The sequence below is a fragment of the Lycorma delicatula genome, chromosome 5 (genome assembly GCF_047948215.1).
Source record: "Lycorma delicatula isolate Av1 chromosome 5, ASM4794821v1, whole genome shotgun sequence".
Classification (NCBI taxonomy): Eukaryota; Metazoa; Arthropoda; class Insecta; order Hemiptera; family Fulgoridae; genus Lycorma; species Lycorma delicatula.
Window position 1 is genome coordinate 80,660,485 of NC_134459.1, and position 14,608 is coordinate 80,675,092.

Genomic DNA, 14,608 nt, shown 5'->3' on the forward strand with positions numbered 1-14,608 from the left:
TCTTCCTAAGCATAATTAATAGTAATGCTTATAGCCCCCCAAAAAATACTTTATTATATAAAGTAATACTTTATATACTAAACTTTATATAAAGTAATAAAATACTTTATAAAAATACTTTTTATATAAAGCGGGGCAGCTGATAAAAGTTTAAAAATATCGATGTTTTGTGTTTTTTAAACTTTTTTCGTGTATCATTCATTATTTTTCCACTAAGAATAAAAAACCAATGTCAGGAAAGTTCAACAACTTTGTTGTCAGCTTTTTTTTATCCATAGAGTAGCATATCTACTGATTCCTGTCGTGAGTTACATAACAACCATCAATTTGTACCGAACAATATAAAATATTTATTCATAAAAAAAATTAATAAGTTATAAAAATTTCAAAGTGTATAAGCAGAGATTCTACTTTTTATAAAAAAGCGATTTTTTTTTTTTTTTTTCAAGGAAAAGTATTAAGCAAAATGAATAAGTATATAATAAAACAGTTCAAAGAGCAATCAGGTTGTTATTGCTTGATAATAATCGATGGTGGTGGGAGCTCATCGTACTTTCAATTCAATGTTAGTACGCACACGATTAGAAACTAGTATTTAGTGTTAGTTCTGCAGGAGAAGAATACGTATGGTCTGTTTATAAATAAACGAACTGGACAAGGTAAAATAAACTAAAATTAACAAGTAATTATTACATGATCTATTTTATATTAGTTTTAATAGAATTAATTAAAATTAATGTTGCTGTAATTATAAGTTGTCAGATTGGACAATATTGTAGTAATTATCAAAATAAATTTATTTAAAATATATACAAAAAAAAGATTATTAGTTCTGCAATAAATAATATTATTGAACTCTGTAAATATTAACCGTAATTCAAATTGGATGAGCTAAATAGTAAATTATAACCAAACATTCAAAGTTCATTTTTTTCTTTAGATTAACTAAAAGATTAATCAAGAAAAAAAAATTACTATGAATTTTTTTCTATTTAAATTTACCAGTGTAGATAGTATAGTATTAACGATTAGTATTTGCCTTACAGATGATTCTGGGTATGGTAATTTCCATTATCAAAATGTAACCGCCCATGCATCTGCTTACGATTAGTCGATGTCTGAAACATAATAAATAAAATGAAAAATGAATTTATATCAAGATCGCGTTATAATTTACACAATAATTAGGGAAAAAAATATATTGCACAAAAATGATATTATTTTTATTCTAATAATAGAAATAAAATAGAATGTTTAGATAACGCTCCGGTTCGTAATTTCCGAATTTAACAACAGTTTATTAAAACTTGAGATTTATTTTTTTTATTTATCTGAAAAGAACTTCACTAGACCGAATGATAGTAATTTTGAAGGATCGCCAACTTTATCAAAAAACAAAAACATTTTCAATTATAATTGTCGAATAAATTTGTAGTATAAGTCGCAAATTTAAACACCGTTTACAACTAAGTTATTACAAATAAGAAAAAATCAAATCCTTTATAATCCAAATGCATGAGATATATATGGTACGGTAAAACCCCGAACACCAGTAAATCTTAAGTTTTACCGGTAAATTCTAACATTTACCAAATCACTTGGTAAAAGTCCGAAAAAATCTTGAAAATACATTTATTTCGGACTTTTAACAAATAGTTTTGGTCATTATTGACATTTACCATAGACTGTTGGTAAAAGTTGACAATTCTGTAATGAAGTCCGATTTTTTCGGACTTTTACCAAGTAACTTGGAAAATGTTAGAATTTATCGGTAAAACTTAAGATTTACCGGTATTCGGGGTTTTACCGTAACATATATACTCTATAAGTATCCATATTATCTTAAAAGAAACATATAATATTTTTTTACTTTCCTGGCGAATTTAGCTAGAATACGTACTAGTATGTCAATGGGGAAAATATGGAGATGGGGGTATAAATGGGGTATAAAGTTTTTTACAAATATTTAGGTTTTAGAGTCCAACATTTTTTGTTATCTACAAAAACATATTTAAGTACGTGAGCACACATCTTAGGATTGATCAAACCTATTTTCTTCAAATTTGACTCAAATATTTCTATCTATGGGGCATTGGTCAAACATTTTTTTCAAAATTCTTTAAAGGCTTAGGGAATACAAAAAAATTTTTTCGATTTTCTTTAGAGGCTTTTAGAAGAAAATTTATTAAAGCAAATTTTAGAAAGCTTCTGTATTAAAGTCTCAATATGGAGTGTCACCTACAATGCATTTATAAATAATAAAAAAATTAAAAAACCAACCCCCCCCCTCATAAAATTGAAATATATATTTTTTTGTTCTTTTGCTCGATCTCCCTTAGGATTAAATATTTTTCAATTTTTTTTTTGAAAATGTATACTTTATAAATAGAGCTAAAAGAAATTACAATTTTTTTTATTACAGACCCCGGGGACCTAAAATGCAAAAACATTTTTTGAAATGTTATATTTCTTATTTTATCCTCTACTGAAGAGGGTGTTAGATTTAGAGACAACATTGCTTAAGCAAATTTGTTAAAGTCAACCAATATATGAAATATTTTTTTTAATTTTATTAAAAAGTTATTCCCTGTAAAAAAATCTGATGTGTACACCACATAACTTCCTTGTATGCCTATTAAATCACATATACACCTTTTTTTTAAATGAAAAGTACGTAAAATTTTATTTCATTAATAAATTCCGATATTTTTTCATATTTATTTTTTTTTTTTTATTGTTATGACTGAATTATTATTTATCGTAAAACTTTTTTTTACAATCTGAGGTTAATAAATCAATATATTTAAATAAAAAAAAAAAAGTTAAAAAAAAGAAGATGAAGTTTGATTCGAACCGATATGCCTTCCCCTTGTAAGATCCAAATATTTCATTAATTAAAGTTTTATTTGGGTATAACTCTGGAATCAGTGAAAATAAGTACCATTTATGATACATCGTTGAAAAGATCTTAATGAGGGCTTATTATTACAGTTAAAAAAAGTTCAAAATCCAAATGTTTTTGGATTTTGGGCTTTTTTTGGACACTTTTGCTTCAGTCGATTGCAATCAAAAGGGGAGGTGCACAAGTAGACGTTGCAACGGTCCTAAAACCAAAATTTCAACATCCTACGGCTAATCGTTTTTGAGTTATGCGATATACATACGTACATATATACACATACGTACGTATAGACAAGCCGAAACTAATCAAAAAGGATTCAGGGATAGTGAAAATGGATGGATATTTCCGTTGAAATCTAAAAACCGAACTTTATTAACTTTATTAATTTTTATTTAAATTTTTTTTCTTTATCACTTAAAGGACTATTAAAAAAAAGTAGCTCAATTACCTTAATATACTCCGGACCCAAAATGAGAAGCAATTTCTTTTCAATACTTTCATAAATGTTGTACTTTATTCTTTCAGTATTTTTAAATAGTTCTCTTTTAAATTGATTCTAATCTGTTAGGGATCACTTGTTTATAAATAAACTTTTCCTAAATTTCCCCCACAGATTAAGAAAACCCCCTAACTCGGAAAATTATCGGCCTGACGAAGAAAACAACACAGAATTTTTTTTTTGTCGAAGTCACCTTACAATTTGATACATTAAGACCAACTACTTTACAAATTTTTAATACACCATGACTGTAAGACAACTACGTGATTGTAATAGTGTTTGTAAGACAACTGCTAAGTTGCAGTTGTCTTACCTTTGACCTCTTCATCCGAAGTGATTGTTCGCCCAGAGAGCAATTTCTTTAGGTTGTAGAAGAGAAAATAATCGCTGGGGTCCGAATACGACGTATGTAGAAGCACTTCGAAGGATAGGTGATGTGTGCAGGCGCATTATTTTGATAAAAAAGCACTGTACTTTTGGCCAAATGTGGACATTTAACCTGAATATCACCCTTCAATCGGTCCAGTAATGAAGCGTAATATTCCCCAATGATGGTCCCACTTTTTTCCAGGAAATCTATGAATATCGCCCCACAAGAATCCCTAAAAAACTGTAGCCATGACTTTCCTGCAGATGGAATCATTTCGCTTTCCTTGGTCCACTTTCACTTGCTCCCATCCACTGTCTGATCTCAGACGTGTAATAGCACGTTTCATGTTTCATCTACTGTTATAAAGCGTCGAAGAAACTTAGCAGAATCGCTTTTAAATTTTGAAATGCTTTACGCCATCACCACAAATAAGTAACGGAACGCAGCATCTAAAACTTCGCAACACGCCATCTAAATGATCATACTTGACTAATATCACAGTCAAACTTGTACCATCTCTGTCTCAGAGCGAGAATTTTCCTAAACTACACTAATATACAAAGTGTTCCGGAACGTACTCGCCGAACTTCAGGAAATTAAAATGAGTAAAAAAAATCATATCGACATAAGTCCTATTTTGCTTTGTTTTCTTCTGGACGCTATTTTGTGATTTTCAAAAAAAGAAAATTATTCCTTAAGAACGGTAAACCTACTTTAATTAAATTTGGCAAATCTAAGACTAATGTCTTACGTACAGAATATAAAATTTTGAAAACTTCACCTTCAAAAATTTCAAAATAGCGCCCATCTTAATTTTTTAATCTTCAATATCTTTGTAATTATTTGTTTGATTAAATTTTTACTTACAAAATTTATTAAGCATTTTATTTTAAACAAAATGACACCTCATTTGTAAAAATCCGTTGACAAACAATCGAAGTATTGCAGACAATTAATCCGGCCGTTCGCTTTCGCACCGTAATGCAAGCTGATAATTTTTTGCTTTTTTTTATTTCCTCCACTAAATGTAATAAAAATTATTAATAACAAATAACAGCAGTAAATTAATAAAAATTGGCTTGCATTACGGCGAATACGTCCTGGAACACTACGTATACACACCTAAACACCCGGGAGTCCTTGGAAGGGGGCAACTTAAAAGATTTCTACACAATTGGTCAGATAGTTTCAAAGGTGACCTAAATTTTGAAAATAGCTATGAAAATGATTATATTTAAAAAAATTAATCTGTTAAAATTAACTGTGAAAAAGAATTAAAGCCATGTACATTAGCCCAAAATTTTTGTTTTCCAGTGACTTTTTTAGGATATGTCACAACCCTCTCTACCTTTTCTAAGGACAGACGAGATATTTGTGTTGCCTCTCCTTTAGGGCGCTTGTTAGCTTGGGAATCTAGTCGTCTCATACCAAAAATAAATTGCACTGAAATATTTGTTAAATTTGTTGAAGTATTTGTTAAATTTCTATGTTTAACTATTGAAATGTTATTTAAAGACTGCCATACGTGGTAAACATGAGTATATTATAGGCTTATAATATGATAATATAATTCACCCACGACAATGAGCTGAACAGTTTATTCATATCATGAAGTTAGGATGACAATTTTATCTACTCTATAACATGTAAATTAAATTAAAGAGCAACTTTGAACATTTTTAAGATGAGAATGAAATTTACTGAAAAATTTCTATTCTTTTGCATTGTGACTTATTTTGTATATCATTAAGCCATTAAATTTGAGTGAACAATATGAACAATATGCCGATACACTCTGAACCTATGACCAATTTTAATTGATAAACAGAAAATAGCGGTTTGTAATTAAAAATATTAATTATAATAAAATGCAGAGTATAATCAATGTTTTGATAAAACATATTTTGATTGATTTAACAAACAGATCATTGCAATATTATTATTTATATTTATATAATAATAACTAATATATAATATCACAAAAGGCAAATAGACCAGTTACAGCTTTGCATTCTGTCTTGTCTAGAACCAGGCCTACAATCTGAGACAGTGTAAATTAAACACCACAATTATAATAAACAGTATTTTAATTAAATATATTCTTCAGTAACATGTCCCTATATTTCTTATTTATATACACCAGTGAGGCCCACTTTTTCCAGATGATAGCTGTTGTAACAACTATTTTATCAGCAGTCTTCCTGAGGAGATAATCAGAAATAGGACAAATAATTAATAGAGTATTTATTTTCAAAGATAAAAGCGACATAAAAGTATCAAATGAGTTCAAAAATATATGAAATATGGGGACTAACATATGCTGTACATACATTGTAGAAGAATTAATATTAGTACTCTTTTCTCAAGGACAACAGAGTAAACAATTTTATGGATTTTTCTTGCTAATAAGTGATACATATTTGGAACAGAACAAAAGGGATTCAGTAGTAAGGACAAGTGAAAAAAGAATAGAAAAATTAAAAAATTACAAATATCTGAGGACTATGGTGACAGAGGACTGGAAGAGCGCAATGGAAATAAAAGGAAGGATAACAAAGGCAAAGGAAGTCTTCAGTAAAAGGAACAAATTACTATGTAATTAAAGACTGGACTTAAAGTTAAAGAAGTTAGCCAAAATTTCTTGTGGCATGAAAGTGAAGCATGTCCAATGAGGAAACAGAAGGACTGGATGAAGGATTTTGAGATAAGGATATAGAGAAGGAGGAGAAAATAAGATGAACAGATAGTGGGGAATTAGAAAGTAATGAAGAAAGAGCACTTCTATCAAGTGCTCACTTCATAGTGCTGAAAGAACACTCTATGTGGAAAGTACACAAAAAAAGAAAACTGGTTAATTTATGTGATTAGAAGTGGAATCTTGACTACTGCATTGTAAAAGAAGTAGAAACAGAAAGGAAACGAGGAAGAAGAATGAAGTTAATAAATGAGGTTAAGAGTGTAAACTACAATGTGATGAAGAAGAAAGCTTGGGACAGAAATGAATAGAAACAGCAATGGTGTAAGGAGCCTGCCACCATACAGAACACATGATGGTAATGTTTGAAATACAAAGAATATTTACTTTTAAATTAAACAATATTTGAGATTCAAGTAGCTCAATCGCAATACAACCATCATCTCCTTGTCTTCAAGTACTTCAATACATAATATCCCGAGAAGGGTGATAATATTCACTTTGGGAATCCCTAGTCAAAATAAAGATTATATTACTTAGTAATAACACATATTTTATAATATTTCCATGACAAAGCTGATTAGTATCAATTATTCACTATCATGTGTGATGAAGGAATCATTTTAGAAGGATGATCACTTAATCATGATGACTTCTGTTGCTTAAACTTTTACCTGGTTAATGTATCAATGATTATCTAGTACATTAGTATGTGCTTCTTAAAAGGAGGATACTGGTGATATAAAAAGTATCCATACCTCACTTGGTACTGCTGTATGTTTGAAAGTTCTCTTACCATTTATTGAAATGAAATGCGTTTGATTATATTTATAAACTCCTAAAATAATTATTATTAAGAAGAATAAACAATATTACATTAATGACAGTATAAAAAACAAGTTTGAAAATTTTATTACTAATATTTTTTTTTTTTTTACAGAATTGAGGTTATTCTACTTATAAATTAACATAAAATATCATACAATATCCTGAAATGGAGTTAAAAAAAGAAATATTTATATTAATTTTATCATCATTAATAAATTTATCATTACAAAATACTCTATTTAAAGAGAATAAGGCCAGTACTGTAACTGAAAATAGTGATTCAGTAATCATAGAAGCTAAGGAATCACCAACTCTTGACAGATTAAATCAAAATGAAGGTGAACAAAGCTTTATAGCCAATGAAGCAACAGCAGCAATACCAACACAAGATGGATCCTGTATCTGTGTTCCGTATTATTTATGTAGCACTAATGGAACAATACTTACTGATGGTAGTAATATTATTGATATAAGGTAAGTAAAAACAATAATTATTAGTTATCAGTGGTAAGCTAATATGTGTGCATTTAAAAAGAATTGTAGATTTCCAGTTTAAGAAAGGATATTCAGAAGAAAACTGATAGAATTTGTTTTACCTCAATTCTTAAGAAATCCTTTAAATACTATAAAATTTTCTAAACAAATATCTAGATGGGTGTATACAGAATTACAAACCTTATTATAGGGGGTATGTTAACAGTGCAGTGTACAAATATGATTAAACAGAATTTAAAGAAGTCTCAGAAGCCACTAACCTGAGAATTTTTACTTTTTAAATCAGGGGCATACTCCAAATTTTGGATCTACTCTAATGAACTTTTTTTAATGACTGTGCCAACTCCAAGGGAGAGCACCAGATCAATTACCATGGTAATTGTACATTTTCATCTGTATTGTTAGTACACCCAGAATATAGAAGCTCTTGTTACTATTATTTGTAATCAATTACAATTTTTTTGTCAGCATCATTTACCCTATTTGATGTACTTATCAACTTGCTGTTTTGCACATTTTAAAGTCAACATTTTGTTACATACCTCCTTGCTTGTTTTAATCATTATACCTAAAACAATTGAATTCATTTAATGATTTTTTTATTTTATTGTGCATTTGCATTGGGCAATCATTCCAAACTATTTCATATATTTATGTTTTAAATGGTAATTATTTGAATGCAAAGTGATTCACATTGTTAGAAAAACTGAGGCATATGTGCAGAAAATTATAATTGACCAATTAATAATATTCTTATTTAATTTATTAATTAATTTTTTTGTTACACTGTCTTTCATTTTGAATCAAAGGATCCTTAATTTAAAAACTCTGATTATAGTATTTCATGACTCAAAAGTACTCATAATTTAACCAAATTCAAGTACACCTCTTAAATATCATCTGTGATTTATATAACAGTTCACAGTGTACTAGTTATATCAAACTGGTCTTATATTAATAACTGCATATAAATATCCAATAGCAAACTGAAATGAAATAATTTAAACAGTTTTCAAAAAATAAATCATTTTCTCAGGACAAACAGATTAAGTTAATCAGTTAGTCTGTTTAGAACAATAAGGAAAAAATACATATGTTAAGTGTCATAATCAAAAGATTTATCTATAATGAAGGTAAAAAAAAATAACAGTAAAAAATAAATATTATCAAATATTCTTCTGATAGAGGAAAACAACAAAATAAACCACAACTGATTTCCTCTTCCTACTTAAACGGAAGTTTACATACTAATAACTGATTAAACAGCAAATAAAAAACTATTTATTTTTAAATTAAACAACTTGAAATGGATTTCCACAAATTGAGAACCCACTACCTGTAAGAAGGCTTTTAAAGAGTATATGCTTTACGATCGTAGATTATGTCTTACATAATGAACTCCCCGCTAAAAATTATTTCTTTCACTACTCATCCCTTCTCAACAATATTATTAAAAGATTCTTGCTTCCACATGGTGGTATTGCCTAAAGACTCTTTCCTGTAAGTTTCTCAAAATATAATAAAGTAAGATTGTACAACTCTTAGGTGTATTAGAAAGCTTCAGTTTTGAGATGTGAGCTGCAGAATAAAGCTAGGCTTATCTATCTACAACCTGGAATGACAGTGTCCTTCTGTAGTAAATGGCTCAATTCACTTAAGTGCTAAATGAATAAAACTGGACTTCTGACTACATTCATAATGTTATGTATATATATACAATATGATACAATAAAAATATTAAATAACCAAGGGGTGTTGAATAAACTAGCCATATTTTAGTCAAGTTTTCATAGTTCACTAAAGTTATGTGATAAATGAATCATTTATTCTGATTAGTAATAACAATACATTATGTAGATCATTTCATTATAAGACAAAAAATAAATGTGATAAGTCCATATTATTATTTAATACAAACACATAAAATAATGTAAAAGTAAATTCCAGCCTTTCATCCAGAGGTCCCAGGTTCAAATCCCAGTCAGGCACAGCATTTTTCATACACTACAAAATTTGATTTCCATACCAAATCCCATGCACAAGCTTCAAGCTTAAGTGGCAATATCATCATGAAAGAAAAATAAATACACTAAATAAAAAAATTATTATAACATAATTCACAATTCAGAAGACACTACTGAAAGTTGTTTTGAGTACATGTTTGTAGACTCAATATGTTGCACAGGATGCAGATAAATCAGGGATCTTTTTTTCAAATTAGTATTATTTAAAAATTCATGGAGAGTAATAGTTTTTTCATAAAAGAACATTTTTTAATTGTATTTTAAATAAATTAGTGGGAAGATTTTTCAAATAGTTTGGTAATTTATTAAAATGGGAATGGAAACCATAATAAAACCGTTTCTCATAAGCCAAAGTAGTACATCAAGTAATATTGAAACAGTTCAATTATCTGGTTTTCTAAAGATGGGTATTATTTTTTTTTTTTAAACAAGCCACCATTCTTTTTAGTAAAGATTGTAATCCTGCCAATGACGGCTTGCATATAGACGCTGTGGAACTGCAGCACCCTCTATTTCCACTTGATATTATCAATAACATTTAATATAATAAGTCCTTTTACCTTTAATTATTTCTATATACTTGTACAATGTATAATCCTTAAACTTAATGACAGTAGCCAACCCCCCAGTTTATGAAAAAGATACAAAAGTCTGTATGGAACTGTGCGCTTCACAGTTCCAGCAACGTGGTGTTTGGTTGTTGTGCGCATACGCACATAGGAAGCTGCACGCGAGGCTTCGAGTAAGAGAGAGAGCACTGTCGCTCCCACAGTGCTGACCCTGGCATGCTGGTGGAAGGCAGTTATTTTTTTACTCTGCGTGTGTATGAACGTTCCTTGTTCATTCCCTTTTCTAGTTTAGTCGGTGGAAGGAATATGAAAGTGGTTTAGTTGTTTTTTCATTAGTGATCAGAAGATGGTGGAAAACAAGGGCTCTTTGATTGCTGAATCTGACCAAAAACATGCTGAAAGGGCAAAACAGCAGGTAAATAGTAAAAACTAATTATGTATTTGTTTCTGTGTACATAGAAATTTAAATTAAGCATCACTGGACTATAGTGTTTCAAAACGGATATTTTATTAAGTTATTATCTAATAGTACTAAAAAATATTATCTATATTGACATTTTATTATTTATTCGGTTATTTTACATTTTATTTCATTACCATTAGGTTTGCTATTGGCATCTAAATGGCAGTATAAATAAACAGAATATAGTGGTAAATGTTTCCAACATTTTATAAAAATAAAACAAGAATTAAAAAAATAAAACGGTAAAATTTTAATATGAATAAAATATATTGTCCACAAAAATAAATAAGCCATAAATATTATTATGATTTGTAAATAATTTTCCATTAATTATTTAGATAATAAACTATACTCTAACCATTAAAATTTAACTTTTATAGGATTCACTATTCTTTCTTCATCCTTATTCTGCAATTACATTATGAAAAAATACATTAACTACTCATTAAATAAATGACTGTACTTCCATAAAAAAAAATCTAGTGTGGACACTACATGACTTCCTTGTACGCCTATTAAATTACATACACTTTTTTACAATTTTTTTTAAATGAAAAGTACATAACATTTTATTTCATTAATAACTTCTGATATTTTTAAATTTTTTTTTTTATTGTTATTATTGAATTATTATTTATTATAAATTATTTTTTTTACAATCGTAGGTTAATAATTATTAATAAAGCAATATACTTAGATTAAAAAAAAAGGAGATAAGTCGCATTTGAACGAATGTGCCTTCCCCTTCTAACATCCAAATATTTCATTAATTAAAATATTATTTGTCTATAACTCTAGAACCGACAAAAATAAGTACCACTTATGATATATCATTAAAAGTTCTCAATGAGGACTTATTACCGCAGTTAACAAAAAGTCCAAAATCCAAAAACGTTTGGATTTTAGGCTTTTTTGGAAACTTTTGGTCAAGTCGATTGCAATCAAAAGGGGAGGTGCACAAGTAGATGATGCAGGAGTCCTAAATCCAAAATTTCAACATCCTACGGCTAATCGTTTTTGAGTTATGCGAGATACATACGTATAGCTTGTCCAAGCCGAATTGGCACAGATCTGATGAACAGCATAGCTGGCTTGCTGTCTAATGAGCACGGGTTTGTAATACTACTCGATTAAAGTATATATACGGTACGTCTATTGTTTATTCCAATCAATGAATAAATTCATATCTTATATTTATTAATTAGTTATTTAATCCTGAGTTTATGTATTATTAAATTAATAATTTATTTGATACTGAAATAGACATGTTATGCAATATTATACAGACTAATCAGTTGTTACTGATTGGTGTTTAGATCTAAATGTATTTATTTACAGTTTTATAACTGTATAAAATATTCAAGCTAAAAAAGCACAAGATTGATGTCTACTGTTCATGCTATGCTCTTCACCCTTTGTTCCGAGAATGGCGAATAACCGTACGTCTAGGCTATGAGTCATACGTAAGAAATATTTCTTTATTCAGGTTTGTGTAAATAATTACCGAACAATATGTCGTTCTAAACATACAAATGAAATATTAATATTCATTCAGAGACTAACTTGTTATTGTAAGTAATAACGTTATAATTTATACTGTATTTGCAGTTAAAACTCGTCCAGTTAATTGTGTGTATCCAAAGAGTATAAGGTTAGCGTCCGATTATAGTGTTCTTTGATTTCAATTCTTGAAAGTATTTGAAGTCTTAAGTGAAATGTAAAAGTAATTTATTCCCGTTAAATTACTAAATTCTTGTCGTCTTTATTCTTATGGTAGTGATTTTATTATTTTGCGTATTATGTCTAATTTACGAGGAAAAGTATTCACCGCCAAGGGAAAGAAATTATACACAACGTTTTTAATTACATGGGAGGAGAAGCTGCAGTTGGAATGTTAGTGACTCCAAAAAAGTTGTGGAACGTGTTGCGTCTGCCACAGGAGTCTCAAAAAGAACAATTTTACGACTTACTGGTGAAATAGCTTCGGAAAAAAAATTCATTTCTCCTCGCAGAGGAATGGGGTGCTCATGTTTGCACCCCACTCTTTAGGCTATTCATCACACATATGAAAAAATTGGCAAAAACACCAAATTTTTAATTTGAAGCTGACTTTCACATAATCTATGATATCACCATCAAAGTTTGTTGTCAAATCCATTCTGAGATATCGTCCTAAAATTATCTTTTACCTTTTAGTGCGTTTAATTTAAGTGATGTTTTAAATTTTTTTACATATTTTTTATTTTCTACTTCTTAATCTTCATAAGTTATACTTTACAGCTGCGATAGCGCACAGGTTTGAACATATTTAGCGAAAGAACTTATCGGTACGTTTTACGATAGGTGAGTCAATCAAAACATGGAGCTAAACGACTTAATTTCCCAATAACTAAGATCTGGTCAATCAAGAGTGTACCCAATATGTTAAACAGTTAGCACTCGACCTGCTGATACATGCGCCGTTTGATCGTGAAAATCGGACAAGCGGTTGCCGAGATATTACGGTGGACCCCCATTGAACCCTCTCCCCAATTTCCGAAAGGCGCCCCGGGGGCACTTGAAAATATTATCATCCGCCGAGCACCACTATGAGCGGATGGGGTATTATCGAGGGCAGTCGAAAAAATGTTTCAGAGCACTAGGACCGACCGTTTTAGAGAGATTGCGATTTTTGTCCGAAAATTCGGATCCGGGTAAAAAGTACTAAATTTTCCCAAACCTTCGGTCGCTACTGTAGAGAATTTCTAGTAGCAACTGTACACCCTAATAAATATCTCACTTAAAATTTATTTCACTAAGAAAATATGCATGTAAACGAGGTTGCATAAGTTCAAGGAACATTTTTTCACTTAGCAACTTACGGGAATCTTAACGACTTGAAAATTTTGCTAAAATGTGTTGTCATCAGGAGCAAACGAGTATGAAAAATTTCAGAGCGAATGGATAACCGGAAGTGCTTCAAAATTCGACTGAAAGGTTCCGAACCGTAAACGAGGTTTCATAAGTTCAATGAGGATTTTTTTTCACTTAGCAATTTAGGGGCATCTTGGGGACTTGATAATGTTTTTAAAATAAGTTGTCGTCAGGAGCAAACATTTCGGAGCAATTGGATAAGCGGAAGTGCTTCAAAATTCGACTTAAAGGTTTCGTACCATGAATCTCACATACATAGTCCAAGAGCGAGTTAATATGAGTGATAATAAAAATAGGCTAGCTAAATATTTTTGTGTTGTTTTATTCGGTTATGAATTTATTTTTTATTTTTATATATAAACATAAGACTAAAAATAATTAGAAAATGTATGATGTGAATTTGTTTATTGATTGGAATAAACATTATAATAAAAAATACTAAAAATATATATATATATATCTAAATTGGTATAAAAAGATTAATTAAAAAATTACTAAAGGATAAAAAAAATTTGTACCGTAAAATTTATTATACCGTATGTATACTACTGTCTTCCACGAGTAATATTATAGCTCCGTGCTAGCTAGGCAACCATCGCGAAGGTCTGATCTGTGCCTATTCGACTTGGAAAGCTATACATACATAGGTACAAACTTCACGCCGAAACTCGTCAAAATGGATTCAGGGATGGTCAAAATGTATATTTCCGTTGAAATCTGAAAACCAAATTTTTTCGCGATCACAATACTTCCTTTACTTCGTACAAGGAAGTAATAACAAGTAAAACGCTACTGCCAATTAATTATTGTGTATTAATGTAGCAAAACATTTTATAAAACAGTACTCATT

The 14,608-nt window shown here is 29.5% G+C and overlaps 1 protein-coding gene across 1 annotated transcript in view; it reads left to right on the forward strand.

The window, feature by feature from the left end:
* The first annotated feature begins 511 nt into the window (after positions 1–511).
* LOC142325114 (phenoloxidase-activating factor 2-like) overlaps positions 512–14,608 on the forward strand; it is a 28,292-nt gene continuing 14,195 nt past the window's right edge. The window contains exons 1-2 of the mRNA XM_075366467.1: positions 512–659; positions 7,407–7,768. Coding sequence (XP_075222582.1) covers positions 7,461–7,768 — 308 coding nt within the window. The 5' untranslated portion in view covers positions 512–659; positions 7,407–7,460. The remainder of the gene's footprint in view (positions 660–7,406; positions 7,769–14,608) is intronic.